Source organism: Strongylocentrotus purpuratus, unplaced genomic scaffold (genome assembly GCF_000002235.5).
Source record: "Strongylocentrotus purpuratus isolate Spur 01 unplaced genomic scaffold, Spur_5.0 spur5_scaffold_15, whole genome shotgun sequence".
NCBI classification, from domain to species: Eukaryota; Metazoa; Echinodermata; class Echinoidea; order Camarodonta; family Strongylocentrotidae; genus Strongylocentrotus; species Strongylocentrotus purpuratus.
Window position 1 is genome coordinate 31,199,385 of NW_022145600.1, and position 18,317 is coordinate 31,217,701.

At 36.0% G+C, this 18,317-nt stretch overlaps 1 protein-coding gene across 2 annotated transcripts; it reads right to left on the bottom strand.

The window, feature by feature from the left end:
* Positions 1-200: 200 nt before the first annotated feature.
* On the bottom strand, positions 201-17,766 carry LOC589494 (palmitoyltransferase ZDHHC16). 2 transcript variants are annotated; one of them, XM_030986184.1, is made up of 10 exons: positions 17,657-17,766; positions 16,576-16,826; positions 15,125-15,316; positions 13,505-13,622; positions 12,757-12,890; positions 11,799-11,867; positions 11,028-11,184; positions 5,192-5,295; positions 4,575-4,648; positions 201-3,719 (listed from the first exon to the last, which is right to left on the bottom strand). In XM_030986184.1, the coding sequence occupies exons 2-10, from the start codon at positions 16,798-16,800 to the stop codon at positions 3,611-3,613; spliced, it is 1,182 nt and encodes a 393-aa protein (XP_030842044.1). In that variant the 5' UTR covers positions 16,801-16,826; positions 17,657-17,766; the 3' UTR covers positions 201-3,610. The 2 variants fall into 2 exon arrangements, with proteins under 2 accessions (XP_030842044.1, XP_030842045.1); XM_030986185.1 differs by lacking the exon at positions 15,125-15,316.
* Between the last annotated feature and the right edge of the window lie 551 nt (positions 17,767-18,317).

The window sequence follows — 18,317 nt, forward strand, 5'->3', positions numbered from 1 at the left end:
GATAGATTTTACTCAAATATTTATATTTCATGTTGGTTTTAAATTTTTAAAGAAGATTTGGACCTGCTCATTATGATGCTTGTAAATACATGTACTAGTTTTCATTGTATAACATGTTTGGTTACATCGTACGTTCTTAATATTTTTATGCGTTTCAAAATTCAAAACTATAAAAAGAACAAAGTTATCTGTACAAATAATTCCTTGTTTTATGGTGTTTATTTGTGTCACGTTAATAATCAAGAGATATGATTCATTGTCACATGCCTTCATGTCCTATTTATATTATCCCATACCACATAATATCACAACATTTATAACTTTCCAGGCCATTTTGAAACAGTTTCATGAAAATAATACAAGATATTATCAAAACAAAAAATGATAATGCACTGCAAAAATCAAAGGAAGTAATTAAAATAGTAGTGTAAAAAAACAAAAATAACATCAGTACTGTCAAAAGGAATAACACAGTATCAAAAACAATGTAAATACATGTATACGTTTATACATTATGATAATCGCACAAATATACATTACATTTCATATCAATATTCAACATGCCTCCTTTGTTTACATTATCAGAATACATGACACATTTTTAAAATTCATATTCATCCATGAAATTCTCCATTTCACTTTCAGACAGATCAGAGCTTAGACCTACACAAATTAGCATCATATTTCACTGTATAATGTATTGCTAATAGGTATCATTTATATACATCAACTTAGTATCAAATCATAGATAAATAGTATAAAAATGAAAGTGGTATCCGATTGGAATGTGCACTGGTCATGTGACTAATATAAGGTAACTGAAGAAAAAAACAAGTGATGAAGAGAAATGAAATATGCATTTTGTCTATTCCAAATACAGGTATGCTCATGCACTCTCATCATAATGTGCTACGATTTTGAGACAAATTATAATCATGATTTATTGAATTCTATTTCTTTTTGATAGGCGAGCGTGTAATGGCATATGGATATGTTATTGTTCTGTTTAATATAGAAAGACCATCACCATATTATAAAACCATAGTTAAACACGTCTGTGATTTACCAATGAGTAGAACTTGTTCATCAAAGTATACCATACAACCCTTTTTAAACATGTACTTTAGAGTGCATAGGCATAAGATTGATACAAAAGCAGCACACAAGAGAAAAATAATGTGTTTTTCTGGGCTTTCTTTTTACAATACTTTGTAAAGAATGTATTCATCAATATTAAAATTTAAAAAAAAAAAAAAAAAACCAACAGACAAACAATACACTAACACTTGGGGTCTGTTCTGTAATAGACATACTATGATTTGTAAATAAGAACAAAATACAAATATGAATATTTGCATGATAAACTCACTAGCAATGTCTGTTTCATATAGTTAGCAAATTAAATTCAAGGTGGAATAGTAATGCTATCAGAGATGAATTTCAATAAAGACAAAAGAAATCAAATATGACCACCTTCAAAATTATTGCCACAGAAATGAAAGGAAGAGTTTATGGATCACACAATATCATTTATTATTAAAATATGATAACCTGATTAAGATTTTGAATTAATTAATATAATTAACGATTATATTTCAAACATGATCTATTGCTAACCACTATGATCTCTGCATATTAAAGTGACATTCATGATCAACAGCTGAGAAATTTTATATTTCTACCAAGCTAGCTTTAAGTTTATTGATATACAAAATCCAAAAAAGCTGACATCTGATATACAACATTATGCAGAGCCATTAATTTGCTGAATTCTGCTGGTTTTTGCTTTACCATTATTAATTTTATGCTATGGATTCTTTACCCTAGTATTTTCATACTTTTCACATAATATTTGAAATACGTATAATGTTTATCACAACAAGATCTGTTGAAGGCAGATACGTGTAGCTATAGATGTGCTAGGTGATACATTCTATCATATGTGGCATGTCTTTTTGGTAAAATGAATTTGATAAATATATGCTTTTGAACAATCAAACAATCATATACAGTCAATTGAAATAACATTGTAGCATCCTTACATAATTCAAATTACAGTATTTTCAACAATGCATAATCTTTGTGGGATTTTCTATGCCGTCAATCATGTAGATAATGATATGACCAGTTGGTTATCTCTGGTCAGTCAAAAGAAAATAAAACACATGAAAGACAGTACTGAGGATTCACTATACACAAATAGACCAATTCTAATAGCTTTGTAGTGATTTGGTGTGATCATGCAACTTGTCTTTGGTTTTTAAAAATGCAATTAACCAAACATATGATGCAGCTCATGCATTTCTCCTTTCATTTATCTCATCATAAGTCACATGCAGCATTTATTCATCCATAAGGGCATGGTGAGGGGTGGGGGAGGGGGGGAGGGCTACTTTCAATTTCCTTTTTTACTAAAAGATGGGCAAGTGGGCATAGATAGAGGGAGACAAAAATCGCCAGACATGCAGACACAATAATAACATTTAAAAAATTCTTGGGCACTACACAAGACTTCACCCCTTATAAGACATTTTTGTCCTTCTTTCTTTTGCTTCCATTTAGTTTTGTTTAATGCCATTTGAATTCAGCGTAAAAAGTTCATAAATTAATGATACACGCCAATAAAACAACAACTAATATTTTATCATAGATTTTATGCATAGTACATAGTTCTCTGTCAACCCCATATCACAAGATGTTCTCTTTAAGATAGAGGGGAATTTCTTTTTCTTCTGCTTCTAATCTTCATAGGGCTGTGCAGCCTACCCCAAAGATCTGTATGTACGTTAGACTACCAGTTGTGTATGCATGTACACTTAACATGAAGTTTACACTCTACTCTTTGCAAGAAGTGAAGCGTATTAACGAGCATTGGGTGCGACTCCCCTACACACAGGGCCTCCAGTTAACGTTCTGTCCGAGGAACAGAGTGTCTTTCTCTGATCCCACGCCTACCTTATTTACTGCAAAAGAACTTTCCTTGTCCTATTGGTAAACTCTAAAAGCTAGTCTTGTCCACACAACATGTTGTGGAAAGCCCATAGATGATCTTACCTGAAAGACTTGTTATCATCATACCTATAGATTAAAGTAGATTTAGGCCTGCCTACATCGCTATCACTTTATATTTTTCAATTTCATGATCTTTCATAAAGTGAGTTTGTGCTGAAAGATTGCACAAGCTTCAGCAAACCACCCAACACAAATCGATGAGCTCAACTCACTCCATTTTGTCGCCACACACTCATGTCTGTTGGCAAGACATTAATCTATAACTGCCACTCTTGACCCAGGTGTAGTTAATGGCTACATGGTAGGAATTATACCTTGGGATGCACTGTGCTCTGTTAATGGTTTGACAGAGATAGGATCTGGGTAATACATTCTTAATTACTTTGGAATCGCATCGAGCCTTTATACATGTATCATAATGTGACAGGGTGCTAATTGCAGGGTACTATACAAGAACATGATTATCATTATCATTCTTTCTGAAAAAACATATTTATACTTATATTTATATTCCTACATATAAAAAAAAGGGTCTCAACATAAATAAGGACATGATTTTTCTAGTACATGATTGAGAGCACGGGTCAAAGGTCAAAGGTCAAGGCACACTCTTTGCAACGTAACCTGGGGTCAGCTGGTTGATCCAGTGTACACCATCTCTCTCTGGTAAGTGAGATGAAGGAAAGAGTACATGCCTGATGAAAGACCTGCGTGAATGCAAAATGAAGGATAAGGAGAAGGAGAAGGAGGAGAAGGAGAAAGAGAGAAGGAGGAGGAGGAAGAGAAGGAGGAGGAGGAGAAGAAGGGAAAGAGAAGGAGAGGGAGAAGGAGAAAGAGAAGAGAAGAGAAGGAGAAGGAGAAGGAGAAGAAGAAGATGAAGAAGAAGAAGAAGAAGAAGAAGAAAGAAGAAGAAAGGAGAAAAGGGAGAAGGAGAAAGAGAGAAGAAGAAGAGAAGAGAGAATAAGAAGAGAGAAGAAGAAGAGAGAAGAAGAAGGAGAAGAAATAAAATCATGGTAAGATAATACACTGAAGGAGCCAATAACACAATGAGAGCAATCTCATCTTAAAGTGTACCAATCACCAGGTTATATATTTTCTATGTTAGGGTTCCGCAACGCTATACTATATTCAAAGTCTGAGCTTCAAATATTAGTCTGTACAGAGATACTGCACGGAACACTCTCAATGAACTAAATAAGAATGACTTATGAGTAGACTTGTTGATGCATCTGTATGCACTCGCATAGAATAGAGTCGGCACAGAACCAAAATTCTGTGTGCAGGAGTCATGTTGTTCTTTATCTTCCTTATACTCCTTATCAGTTAGCCATAGGATGCCAGGTAAAATAGTTTTAAGCTGATTTTTTATAAATTCAAGCTTTTACAAATTCATCTTTTTACACTATAAGGTAGTCCAACCAGATGTAATTTCCTTTCATGTGGGTTTTTTACATTCAATACAACAAATACTTTATCAACACAGTTTTACTTTACTGTTTTGATAATTGTGAACCAAGTTCTAGTATTCTGAGAATAAACCTGTTTCTAAAAGGAGGACTTACCTATGTCTAACATTGATTCCTAACAAGATTTCCCAGTTTTTCCTTACTCCAAAGTCATATGGATTCTTGTAGACCTGGAACAAAGAAACAGAAATAAAAGATGATATAAATTTAGATTTTACAACTAAACATGATTTGTGACTAATACCGATCATAGATACATATCAAATGACCACAAAAAACCTTTTAAAACATATTATTTTAAAACTTACATATTATTACAAGGAAATATGGCTAAATTTAATACTCAAATACTGCAATAATTTGTTTTGCATCTTATAAATAGCCTTGCAGAAAATATTTGTATGTTGTTCTTGTAACTAGTATATTTAAAACAAGGAAAGCTTATTTGACTTTTCCACATGTAGTTACAATATTTAACAGTTTGATACTTGATCTAGAAGTACCGTAGCTAATGTATCTTTTTAATATATAAATGGAATCAATAAAATATAGAGAAGTATTGACTTTTTAAGAAATACAATTTGTAGGCCCATATCGTATCACAGACAAATAAAGAAAATTACGAAGGTAAAATTTGCCGACTTCTTAAACTTTCAGTGAAAATAAATCAAACCATGCACTTGGGAAAATCATATTAAAACTCTAATACTTACTATCTTGAGTTTACTGAGTCTCTTTCTCTCTTCATCATTGATGTGTTTCTCTATACTAGTCTCCCCTCTACTGACCAGTCTAGCATGCCATATAGACAGTCCACCTGAAGAAAAAAAATCAGATATTGCTTAGAATTCGGTAACTCCTAAAAACAGAGGGCACCTACATGCAACCAATAGCAACAGGAGAAAATATATATATATATATAGTCCGGCAGCCATCTCGATATACCTTGTTTTAGGGTCTATAGTGTTTTTTTCTTCGGATTATAGTTCCTTAGACCATCAATTTGAAGAATTCGATTGCTGACACTCTGTCAGCATTGAGCAATTTGAGATATGTGACGTCATACAAAATGGCCGCCAAAATCCCCTTTTTAACCAAAATTAATGATATAAAAAGTTTTAACAGCATTTTACTACATTAAATGGCAGTCAAATATCTTAATTTTTTTCTAGAATCATCACTAAATAAAAATTGCGATGCTGTATGATCACAAATGATATGCAAATTTGCATAATTCGGAATGGCGCCCTCTATAGACACATTAACTTGAAAAGTTCAAAATGATGGCCAAATACCAATTTCTAACATGAGATTATCATATGTCATGAGTCAGATGCACTGGATACAGTGAGTAAAAATTGTGCTGCACATTTATTTTTATTTTGTAATTTTATACTCGAAGAAAACATGGTTGAATTTTATGCTCTCTGTCCCATAGATATGAGGTGGCATATGGTGATAAATGCCCATTTTCAGTGACAGCGTTAAGAAACTAGATTTGTATTCTAAGGTACTAGATTCTTTTAAATTAACCTACAAATTACGAACTACCGATACGATACAGGACTATATCCGTTTATAAGTTTGCTTCAAAATCTTGAAATTTGTTTAAAAGCCCTCTAAAGTGTTGGGAGCCCTAAAATATTCCATGCGGAAGAGGGTGTCATTTAACACTTAATTCTGCAAAGTGAGGTCGTGACTGTAATGCGTGCTTCCACACGCATGTTTGCAAATGAGCTCTCTTTTAATAACATTTTCTACAAACGCTTGAGGTAGTTTGAGGTAATGAGGCAAGGTTTGGGGGTATTTGGAGCTCCTAGTCTTCGGACCCTTGATAGCCACACGTTGATCGATACGAGCCTCTGACATTCAGTTGGTTGTTGACTGTCCATAACATGAAGCAAAGCATTGAGTAGGTTGAGTGATGACATATGACCATGCTGCATCAACATTGCCAACTAAGTCCTAGGGAGTCGAATCTTCTGCTTCATCACTTTCAGCATTGTACCCTATCCAATGCCAAAGTATGCCCCAAGAGTGTCGCATCCCGTCAACGCATGTCCTGCCAACATCGATGGAATGATATCTCCTAACTTAATTGTCTACATTAGCAGGAACATCAATAACAGTTCAATTTGTGAAGGGGCGTCTCCATGGTCATTGGCGTTTTATAAGTCCGTCATGTAGATAATGATCGATGCAAAAGTAGTACGTAGACGTCTGTGTCATCCACTAGGACCCTAACATACATCTTCTCATTAGCATCAATTCAAATCGCTTGCTGTACTTCGATGTTGCCTGCTTCATCGTAACTATGTTGTGGACAGACCTTTCCTTGCCATGACATCACTGCCTGGAATCACTGCAACAGGAACCTCATCTTGACGGTAAAGGCCTGCTTGTGCTTTTGCCTATTTCTGAGCACCCAATCATCCTGCAGACTCGCGCATATAATTACGATGTCGATCAACTGTAGTTTGTTGTCATGAAAAGATAGTGAAGTTAGCAACATTAGAGACACGTTTCAACAACTTCTCTCCCTAGCTTTATTGATCTTTCCAAAGCTTTTGACTGCGTACAACATAAACGCCTATGGAAGATTATGAGCTGGATGGGCTTTCCAGCATACATAATTCAACTCATCCAGTCGCTCTACCAATACCTAGAAGCAACAGTAAGAACAGAGAATGGCTACACCGAAAGGTTCACTATTGGTCAAGTTGTCCGTCAAGGCTGCATCCTATCACCATCTATGCTGTATTCATTATGAGAAAGGCATTTTATGGTCAAGTTTCTGTTGGTGGACGAACGATCACCAACCTAAGATACGCCGACAATACAACACTCTCTGGCGTATTGATGGGGAAGGGTTGGGGGGGGGGGGGGGTTGGGGACAGTTAAACCCCCAAACAAAATTCAAACTGTTTTTTCTATATATTCGATACCAGTGATTTACAAATGTTGCTGAAATGACATGATTTTCCTCGGTTTTTTCTCACTTTTTAGTAAATTATTATTTGTTAAGCGTATGTTGGAAAATGACAAATCCTAAATTCACAGTCAAGCAAAAAATATGCTTATTTAAAAGCCTACATGTCAGGGTCCGCAGAACAGCGGGGCTCAGGGGACTCGAGTCCCCTCACTTTTTGTATAAAGTATGTTGAAGAGAACTAGAAAGAAAGAAAGAAAGTGACCCGAGGTGAAATGAGGTATTAAAATATGTTCATCTTACAGTTAATAAATGCCTGAAACCCTTGAGCTTCCAGGGGCTGTGCCCCTTAAACACCACGCCAATTTGCGCTCCTCTCTTCCTGATCGTAAATACTTCACTCCCCCCCCCCCCACCCCGATTTTAAAAAAGTTCTGCGGGGCCTGCATGTAACATGTATGAGTGGTGGTGATGCAGATTGTTTTTCTGCCCCTCTAAGTGTTTTTGCTCAGTATGCCACTGACAACACTTATAACAAGAACATCAGAAGAACTACTAGAACTCTTTAAAAAAGAGTGAAGGATGCAAGTGAATAATTTGGACCCTACCTCAATGGGAAAAAGACCTAGATCATGATTGGTGGAAATTAACTACATGCAACAGAGCATGGTGGTTGATGGAGAAGAAGTTGATCAAGTGGACAAGTTTATATAATGTTCTTGGGTCAATGATTGTCAAGGAGGGTGGAAGCTCGGCAATATCTGCCTTTGAAATGTGGTGTTGGAGGAAGCTACTTGGGATATCATGAAGAGATTACAACACCAATGGACACAATTAATGTCCATCATCGGAGATCAACCGCCACTTGCTACCAGGATTGACGGTACAAGCTACAATAGTTTGGTCACGTTAGCAGAAGATCAGGAGACAACCTTGACAAATTATCATTCAAGGTACCTTTGAAGGAACACGTAACAAAGGAAGACTCAAGCTCAGATGGACTGACGACCTTCGGGAAATCACTAGCCACCCTCTAAATACTAAAGACACTCTACCGGATTGCAGGAGACAGATGCCGATCAAAAGGTCTCATCAAACGGGTCACAATGGTGAGCCATGATCTATATGACAACGACGACGACGACGAATAGTAAGAGATAGTTTCTTGGAGGGCAGCAGTGACGCGGGACTCAGTTGGAAGACTCTCGACCCGTTATGACCTCTAGATACTCTCGGATCTGTCAAACACCAAGCAAAAATCATCAGATTTTCATCCACAGCAGAGCACAACCATCAATGACTGTACAAGGTTGTTCCAGTGTCTCATGCCTGGCTGACATCTCAACGTTTGTCAAATTCTATAAGTCCGTCTTTGACATGGGAGTGCTCGTTTCCAGAATCATCAAAAAGTGCTGTTGGGACTGGTGAAAGCTCTTATGACAAAATGTCCTTGATATTGACCTCTCTTGAACTTGTCTGCAGTCCTATTACTCTGGAGTAGATCAACTTTTCATAGATTTTCGTATCTCAACATTGACTTCTTCATGGCAGCCATGGTTTGAACTTTCTTGGAAATTGTGTCATAGAATCCACCAGGTAATATCTTTTGAAATTCATGCATCTGTCTAGTATAGATGTCAACTGCTTTATCCACATTCACTGACGTTGGAGCAATGCTGGTCTAAATAAAGCCTATCAATTGAATAATAATGTGTGCCGTAAAACCACTTCTCACCGATTTGATGAAAAATGAATTCTTTCATAGCCATTTTTTTTCTTGACATATGTAGGGTAGGTGTGGGGAATTGGAGACCACCAAGCTTGAACCCATCACTGTCTGTCCGTGTTGGCTCCAATATTGATATAGCGACATATGTGGCCTTAAACAACACTTCTGCATATATCCAATTCATTTCGAAGACTACAATGCGTTCTCTCTCCGAGAAAATTGGCAAAATTGACCAAGATATTAGCAATTTTGATCGTAAAAATTTGCTCTGATATAAAAACACAATTTTCACTGAATGTTGTGGTGTATGCAGATATTTAGGGGTGGCTCTTAAAAATTAGTTTTAAAACGAAGTTTATGAAATGTGCCAACCATCACAGAAAGCTTATGGCCATTGTTTGTTGTGAATGGGTGTTGCAATTCACATTATGAATGGTGTCTGATCAGAAATGTGTGTAGGTAATTGGGGACACCAGGTCCAAGATGGGGGCCTACTTCTCCCCAGTTGTCCATTTCATGTTGAAAGGCACTATCATGAAACATATTTGGTCGTACGTGTCACCATTCTAATTTGAATGCATTCAATTTTAAGAAGTTGTTTCTATGCTGTGAGTTTGATCAATGTAAAAGTCATATTGCCAGAACATTATTCTGAAAGTATTTTAACATAATTGAGAACACCTTTATTACTGTACACAAAAACTACAGAAATATTTTGGGCCACATTGTTTTAAAATCGTTTCAAAATTTCAGTAAGTTCATTGGCTCCATATATCTCTTTAAAAAAATGTTTGAACTAACTATAACAATCCCATTTTCATTCAAATTGTATTTAAAATGTCTTGATTTGTAACTGTCCCTTAATTACCTACACATGTAGGTAATGAGAGACCTTTGGTGATGACGTCATTAATCATTGTTATCTTATTAATCAGTTACATCATGACCACAATTTCGTTACAAAATAAAGAGAAAAAATACTAAAGGGAATACAAAAATGTCTGTATGTGTAACATTGTTCATGTTTATGTAAATTATGCAAATGTGCTTAAGGGTCTTCCATTCCCCACACCTACCCTATCTAAATTTGTACCAAACACGATGAAAGATTATGCAGCACAACTGCAATTGTTGCCCCCCAAAAGCATTTAATATGATTTCAACGTGACATAGATTTAAGAAATTGGCATTTGGCTGGCACATATATTTTATTCAAATTAATATGTTTATAGAGGGCGCTAATTCAAAATATGCAAATAAGCTGGTCATCTATGGCCATGCAACATCACAAAACATTTTGTTAGTGATGGTCCTAGAGAGATACAGACATTTGGCTGCCAAAAATTGTAGAAAAAATCCTTATTATATATTTATTATTCATTTTTAAAGGAAAATCATGTACTTTGGCGGCCATTTTGTATGACGTCATATATCTTAAATTGCTCAAGGCTGACAGAGTGTCAGCAATCGGATTCTTGAAATAGAAGGTCTAGGCAATCAAAATCCATTGAAAAAAAAACTATAGACCCTAAAACAAGGTTAGGCCAATAATCTGCATTTGGCTGCCGGACTAATATAACAACAACCAAAAAACAGACAAAAAAAATAAAAAATTCTGTCAACATATATCCATGTCAAGAAAATGCCTGTCAACAACAACACAAGTTTACTGTTCAAACTTCTTCATAGAAATAACTTAAAGTTTGAGCTTACAGAAGGCAAAACCTACATTAAAGTTCAGTGATTCCTGGTTGACGTTATGTTAATAGTCTTTGCTTCCACATTAACTATTAGTATATTTCATATTTTAGAAATCTTTTGCCCAGGCTCAGGAACTGTTCAAAATGCATAGATGAAAGATGTAGAATAAAAAAAATAATAATGTTCATACCTAATGCTATGGTAACCCCAGAGCAGACAAAGAATTCATAAACAACTGCTTTATGATGCATGCTCTCTGAAAACGACAGAGTGTACTTTGGCGGGATGAGTGGTGCTCCATTTTTCACAAGTTCCGTCTCATTCATATTTCTGATTGTATCTGCAGCCTGCAACAAATGTTTGATAAATTATGAAAGCAGTGAAGATACAAATACATCTAGATTAAAAAGTATGTAATGAACAAATAATCATAATCTCTATAATATTAGAAAACAAGTCAGAAACATGGATATATCTCGACTTCTACCAATGAACTCTAACTGACGGTGTACCATAATAATTTGTGTATAGCTATTATGTATCAACCTTTAAAAAAATCTACCTGACATTCTATACGTAAACGGTTTATAAGGAGTATGAAGAAAATAAGGATAACATAAAACCCTGCATGTAGGTCTTGCATGGAACCCAAGTTGGACTTGGGTTTTGTGTGAGCCTTATTCTACTCAGTAAGACGTTTTACTCTTCACTGACATTGTAGAAGTAATACTTGAAGCTCATATTTTGAATACAGTATAGCCACATGGAACCCCTTACATCAAGAAAAAAAAATAATGTTTTGGTGATTAGTACACTTTAAATTCTTACACAATTGAGTACCCTTTTTTCAAAATTGGACGAGTATATTTTTTTTAAAACCTCTCAGAAAAAGAGTTTCTTCAATAGATTCCGATATCATCCTATGTGAATTAGTGCCTACCATGCACATACAGACCCTTACCTTGGCTTGATTGTAGATCTCCATTGACCTGGCAAATATAGAATCTCCAAACAGGCTCTCAAAGGTTTTCTAATGCACCAAAAGAAAGAAAAAACACAAATTTTCATATGTTTATATACATATATGTTGATTGATTTAAAAATAATAGATCCTGTTTTTCCCCCTCAAAAACCTAAATCTGAGACAGTAAAAGTCTGAGAAGTAAAGGTATTTACCTGATCATCAAAGAACACATTTTAAAATTGAGGCCAGGCTGAGACATTAGGCAAGGATAACAATCATCCTGATAATCGCTCTAATAGACTATTACCTTTTAAGAGGGTAGTGGTTAGGGGTACCTGCCTTTGGAGCAAACTGTCTTAATCATAATTTGCCTAGAGGATAATTGTTTGCAAGCAGTTGTTCTTGAGTAGTAATCCGCGGGGCAGTTGTCCTAGCAGTAGGGACTTTTAGATTTGCACAACAAGAACGTGGACTGCTACATGTGACATCCTTTAAAGGCAATGTGACGTCTTTTAAGGCACTGGCAGTCCCCGGCAGTGCCTTAACAGGATAATCGCTCCCAGCAAAGTCATCTAAGAACAAGGTGGTAACATCTTTAGGTAGGAACTATAGAGTGAAGGAACTTTTCACATTTGTTATGTGGGCTACAAGTATTCTAGGACCATATCCAGGCGTCAGTGACAAAAAGACGTAACTCCATTTTGGCCATTTCGAGAAAAAGTGGTTTATGTGTCACTGAGCACTTGGGCCTTAAAAAGTTAAGTCTATGTTTCACCAGCCATTGACTTCAATGTGGTGTTGAGTGGAGTTAAATCTTTGTGTTTCCTGGAAAGTCCACACCTTTTTGAACATTTTGATATCAAATACTCATTATGGCAAAATATGGAGTTATATCTTTGTGTCACTAACCCCTCGATATGGACTTCCATCCTAGACAAGGAATAAAGGTACTCACCCTAGCATCAAAGAACTCATCTCGGAACTGGGGCCAGACGGAGATAGTGACATAGATACAACCGATGGACATGTAGATGCAGAATAGCATAAAATAACGATGGTTGAAATGACCCACACAGTTGTTGATCCAGGCTGGTGGTTATCGGAAAGTCAAAGAAACATTCTTGTTGGACACACAAAGAGAAACAATCTCTATGAATTGTGAGATTGTAAGTATGAAAATATAAGAAACCCTAAAGCTTTCTTAATATCATGAGAGTAGGTTGTCCACACATATATTGTAAATACAACACAGAGGGGCATTCACCTATTCACAATCGTCATCGTGTAGGTAAGGTGTTGGTTGCGTCTAGGCTCGAAATCTGGACTTTTGAATAAATTAATGTTACAAATTGACCATTCAACAATTATTGTTCCTAGAACATTTCATACAATTGTTACTTCTAAATATGAATTACTTTTAATGAGCACTTTACCAGTAAAAAGGGGTTAACCAAAGCTCTCAGCCCCTGTAACCCCCAAAACTGGATTCAATCCCAACTTTGCCATTGTCAGTGCACACTCTCCGCTCCTTTGGGGAGCATCGCAGCCGGCAGCCATTTTATGAACAGTACTGCTAATCCAATTACACTGTCATTCACGTTCTAACATGTACCCATTTCACACTTAGGAGAGATATGCATTGTTCAAGGACCTAAGAGTCCATCGCAGTGTTATGCAATCATGACGATTGAAATAAAGGATACGGCAGTGATGGTCCATTTTGAGTATGCAAGTTCTGCACACACTGCAATGGTGAGTACGCAGTGGCTTCGGCCCAATACACTTCTTACATATACCCCCTGCTCCAGTCTCAGACACAACCTAGAACAAAAGAAAGTAGGCCAATAAAATGTTAAGTACTTATCTTTCGAATTATTCAAAGCAGGTATTGACATGACAATGATACATACCACTAACATGGACAGGGTTGGGCGGTAAATATTGTCCGGTAAATAAGATGGGCGTCCGGTAAATATGTAAAAAAACAGGAAATATGATTTTAATTCTCTATTTATTAATAATTTAACTTGTTTTTAGCCTCAACAATTGAAAAATATTGTTCTGAAATAATTAGCAGCACAACACTCATAGTAGAAACACACAAACAGATTTATAAAATCCACACTGCATACATGTACACACCCAAACACATGGCATTTTGTTCATATGCTAATTAATAGGTATTCATGAATATGGTAATTAGCAACTGACTTAATGAAGAACATCATATCTAGATTAGGTGTATATTTGGGATCTTTTTCCTGCATTTTTTTCTAGCATTTCATAATAACAGACATAGACAAACACACGAACAAACACACACACACACACACACCCACGCAAATAGTACACACCAGAGCAACCATACTCACCACCATTGTTATTATGTTCAAAATTGGACAATCCCTATGAACAAGTGAGTGGAAAAAATATGGTAATTACCGGTAAATACCGGTAAATACCGCTTATTTCCCGGCGTCAGGGAAATAAGCCTCCGAACCGGGAAATATGCCAACCCTGATACATGGAGGCCAGAGAAAGGAAAATTTAGTATTCAGGGGACAGCAGTGCTAGACATGTAACTTCCTTAATTTTAGATTAAAAAACAAAATACCTAACTATCTCCTAATAAAAGAATTGTCTAAAACATGACCTTGTTTTGCAAGAATTAACCATCCAGTAATTTTGTAAATGATAGCAAATTCTTGCTCACTAATGAAGTACACATAAAATCAAAGTCAATTTCATCATTCAATGTACATAAGTGATAAAAATACTCCTTTTCCTTTCCTTTTTCAATTTTAATCTTGCCTTGTCTATTTTTCTCAAAGTATGTTTCTCATGAGTGGTATGATTTTCTCTTTTAACTTCAGAACTTGTCAGCACACATGCAGGCGTTTGTCAGAAAAATTACATGAAATATAGAATTAACGAATGTACATCATAGACATTTCAGGATAACATCTATGCTGACTTTCGCTTTCATTACTATTAATTTTTGTTAAATGGAGTTCCATATAGAAAAAAAAATATTGTTAACTCATATCCTGCCATAAGGCCGCATGTACGCTACCGTTATAGTGCTTTGTACACGCGAGCGAGCCACAGCTTAGCTACTTTATGCATGCATGCTCGCATTCGTAATAGCAGTTATTGTTCATGCTCATTGTACTGTGCTGAGTGCTTTGCACGCGGTATTGATCGCACCATGAGATTATTAGATTATCTCAAAATAAACTTGGCACAATGGAGATTAGCCCTGTGGCACTGGGCTGTATTCATTATGGCAGGATAAGAGTTAATAAACTTGTTTATATCCTTACAGGTGGTGGGTGTCCAGGTTTAGTGGTCACACTCTTGTAGTAATGGAATAAAATGTTGACCATCACCCATTGGCCAAAGATGAGATGGATCCACAGCTCATAGGATGAGCGTACCATGGACTCGGGCAGAACTATAAGATACATGATCACAACTACAAAGGTAGTAAGTAGTATCACCATGCCAACCATCATCTGCAAATATGATAAAAATGTTTCATTTGGTGGGGGAGATTAATAGTGCAGTGGCACTTCATCTGGGTTGTAATGTAATACTTGTTCCTGTGACAATTGTTCCCCATCAATATCTGACACTAACCGAATTCTTAAATTCAGCTCTGGACCCAACACTATACCTAACTCTAAACCTAAACCAAATCTAAAACCCAATTGCTACGCAAACCCTTACCCTTTACCTTTGATGAATTAAAGCCCACGGCAAACATTGGGTCAACCTTGGTCAGATTTCTGAAAAGTAGCATGAGATAATTTGTCCTGACTTTTTATTCAATTGTTCAACAATGTGAACGGATAAAAAAGTTTTTTGCATGATGGGATTTGTTAAAACTTACATGTACAGTATTCTTGACTCACCTCTCTCTCAAGAGATGATTTTGAGTTTTGATATTAAACCCAAAGTCTCATTTTATACAACAGTGCAGTGCATCATCATCATCATCATCATCATTTATTGTAGTCAGCATTTTCCCTCTCATGAGGGGTTACTGACTTTTGCGTCACGGTGACACTCCCTCCCTCCACTTTTTCTTTTCTCAAGTATCCTCCTCATTTAGACCCGACTAGCAAAATTAGCTGAAATAGTGTAGATTAGAATTTCTTTTCTCTGGTGGTTTAGGTTATGGCATTGAGTGTAGGTTAGTACCTTGCTGGGAGATGGTGATCTGTGAATAACGAACCCACTGGGTCATGGCCCTTAAATTACGGGTGAATGACACACCCAGTCAGGGTTATTTTTTGGAGGGGGGGGGGGGGGGAGGGTCACCATGACCACAAGAGACATATAGTAAATTCTTTATGTTCATAACAGTTTCATTTTAATATTCTGCTGCCTCTTACAAGAGAAGAACTACATGTAAGTAATGATTTACTAATTACAATGATGTAGGTATCAACACCATACTACTAAATATAATTATGACCAGAGAGCACATGTTTTTACCAAAAGAGTTGTTACATGTTATTTAAAAAATAAAAAAATAAATAAAAAGGGGGAAACAAAACTATCAGTATAATTCTTATATTAATGATGGTTCAAATGCTTTGCAAAACAAAAATTAATTTCAATTCTTTGTTTATACCAATTATGATGCTTTTCTGATTGTTTAAGTTTGATTTGTATCATTGTATCTTTGAATGTAAACCATGTATACCTAATAAATCCTCTGATGAGGCAAAGAAAATAAAATTTAAAAAAACACCAAACTACTACTTACAGGTCCCATGTACTTAGTGATGTGTTCCACAGTCCAGATAACAGGCTCCATGGCAATGTCAATCGCCATACTGCTAGACGTAAAGGAGTTATAGGTGAGTGACCTAAAGACTAGCTTGAAGGCTAGCCAATACTCCCGGAGACGGCCACCTATACCCATCCTTCTTGAAGTGTTCTCCTTCATCATCTCAGGCTCAGCACTGCTTAAGTCATAGGTAGAAGTCATGAGCTGTGTTCTTAACCCTAGCTTTCCTGATGGGGAGAGAAAGAGAGAATCAAGACGATATGAAGATATGGAAGTACATTTAGTAACTGTTTAAAATAAAAAGAGAAATTCCTGAAAAGAATTTAATCTTGCCATGGCAAAATTAATTTTCATTTCTCACAAGATGAATTCGAAAAGCATATGGGGGATCCGCTAAAACCCCCCCTAGTGGAAAAACGCAAATGTTATGGTGCGAAATCCCCCTGACCACTTTATAAAAATACATGTTATTCATAAGAAATGGGATTTTCGTCCCAAACATGTCATTGCATCACTCTTGACTTGAGAAAGTAAGGGAGGTTATTTATTTTTTTTTTAAATCCAACTTTTGGCCTCATTTATCCACAGTTTTTAATTTTTTTTAAATTGAAATCGTGGCCTGGACCCTGGAGATACATTTTGTTACGGTTTCAAGAGAAGAATTAGTTACCATTCCATGGCAATATAAATTTTCATCAGCAAAGATTTGCAGCAGCTCGAGTCAGCGTAGCCGTCTGTTGCTAGATGTCCGGTCAATTTCCACCTCAGCAGTTTAACAAAAGAGACATTGCATGTCTTGCAATATTATATATACACTACAGATCAGAGCTAACCGCATATGCGTCTATGTCTCACACATGCACAAAGACTATTATTTGTCATCATTTCCCATACAAATTACACAACACATGGGACTACATGTTCAAATCCTCTTTTGGAGACGATCGAGAAAAACTGGCTAGCAACTGAATATAAGCATCACATGAAATAATTTAGAGCTAAATTTCAAAACCTTAGAATTAAGATTATTATGCAATGAAAAAACGATGTTAATTACCTATACTTTTCCGAAGATTTGACCCCTTTTCAGCCTCAGAGCAGTTCCTGATCCTAGAAACTCTAAATGTAGACGACAGATTTTTTTAAAAACTTGGTAACAATTATGGTATCTTCAAGGTAAAAATAAAATATGAACGCGTGAAGAATAATTTAACCAGGTACGTGGCCCCCGGGCGCGTGGCCCAGAATGACTCAAAAATTATATTTAAATACAAATATACATGAAGATCTACCTTAATTGGTCTGAAAATCAGGCCATTACTAGCTAGCACTATAGCTCTTAAGTCGATTCGACAACTAATAGTCGTTATTTTCCCACTTGACATTTTCAAGCCCCATTTTTTTAGGGAAGTTCTAAATTAGTATTATTTTTCAAATGGGACATAGTACCTTTAAATCTGATTAAATTAAGATTGTCTAAATTCTTAACTTAAAGTGTCCTTTTTGCAGCCAACCTCAAATTCTGCAGAACTTTACTGGAATTATGAATATGTCAGGTATGTCCTATCTGTGAAATTTAAAAGTTTGCAGTGTTCTAATACTCAAATTATGCAAGGAAACCCGTTTACTTTCAAGACTTCACTGTCAGACACTATTGTCAGTATTGAGTGACTGACTGGCTTTCCCTCTTCTTTGGTAATAACATACATAAAATGAGC

Excerpts from the sequence above, each read along its gene's own strand:
- LOC589494 (XM_030986184.1), bottom strand. The coding sequence starts at position 16,800 with ATGACTTCTACCTATGACTTAAGCAGTGCTGAGCCTGAGATGATGAAG. Across the intron at positions 13,623-15,124 it reads AACCTGGACACCCACCACCT|GTTGTGTCTGAGACTGGAGC; the intron begins GTAAGGATATAA and ends CTTTTGTTCTAG. Across the intron at positions 12,891-13,504 it reads CAAAATGGACCATCACTGCC|CCTGGATCAACAACTGTGTG; the intron begins GTATCCTTTATT and ends GATAACCACCAG.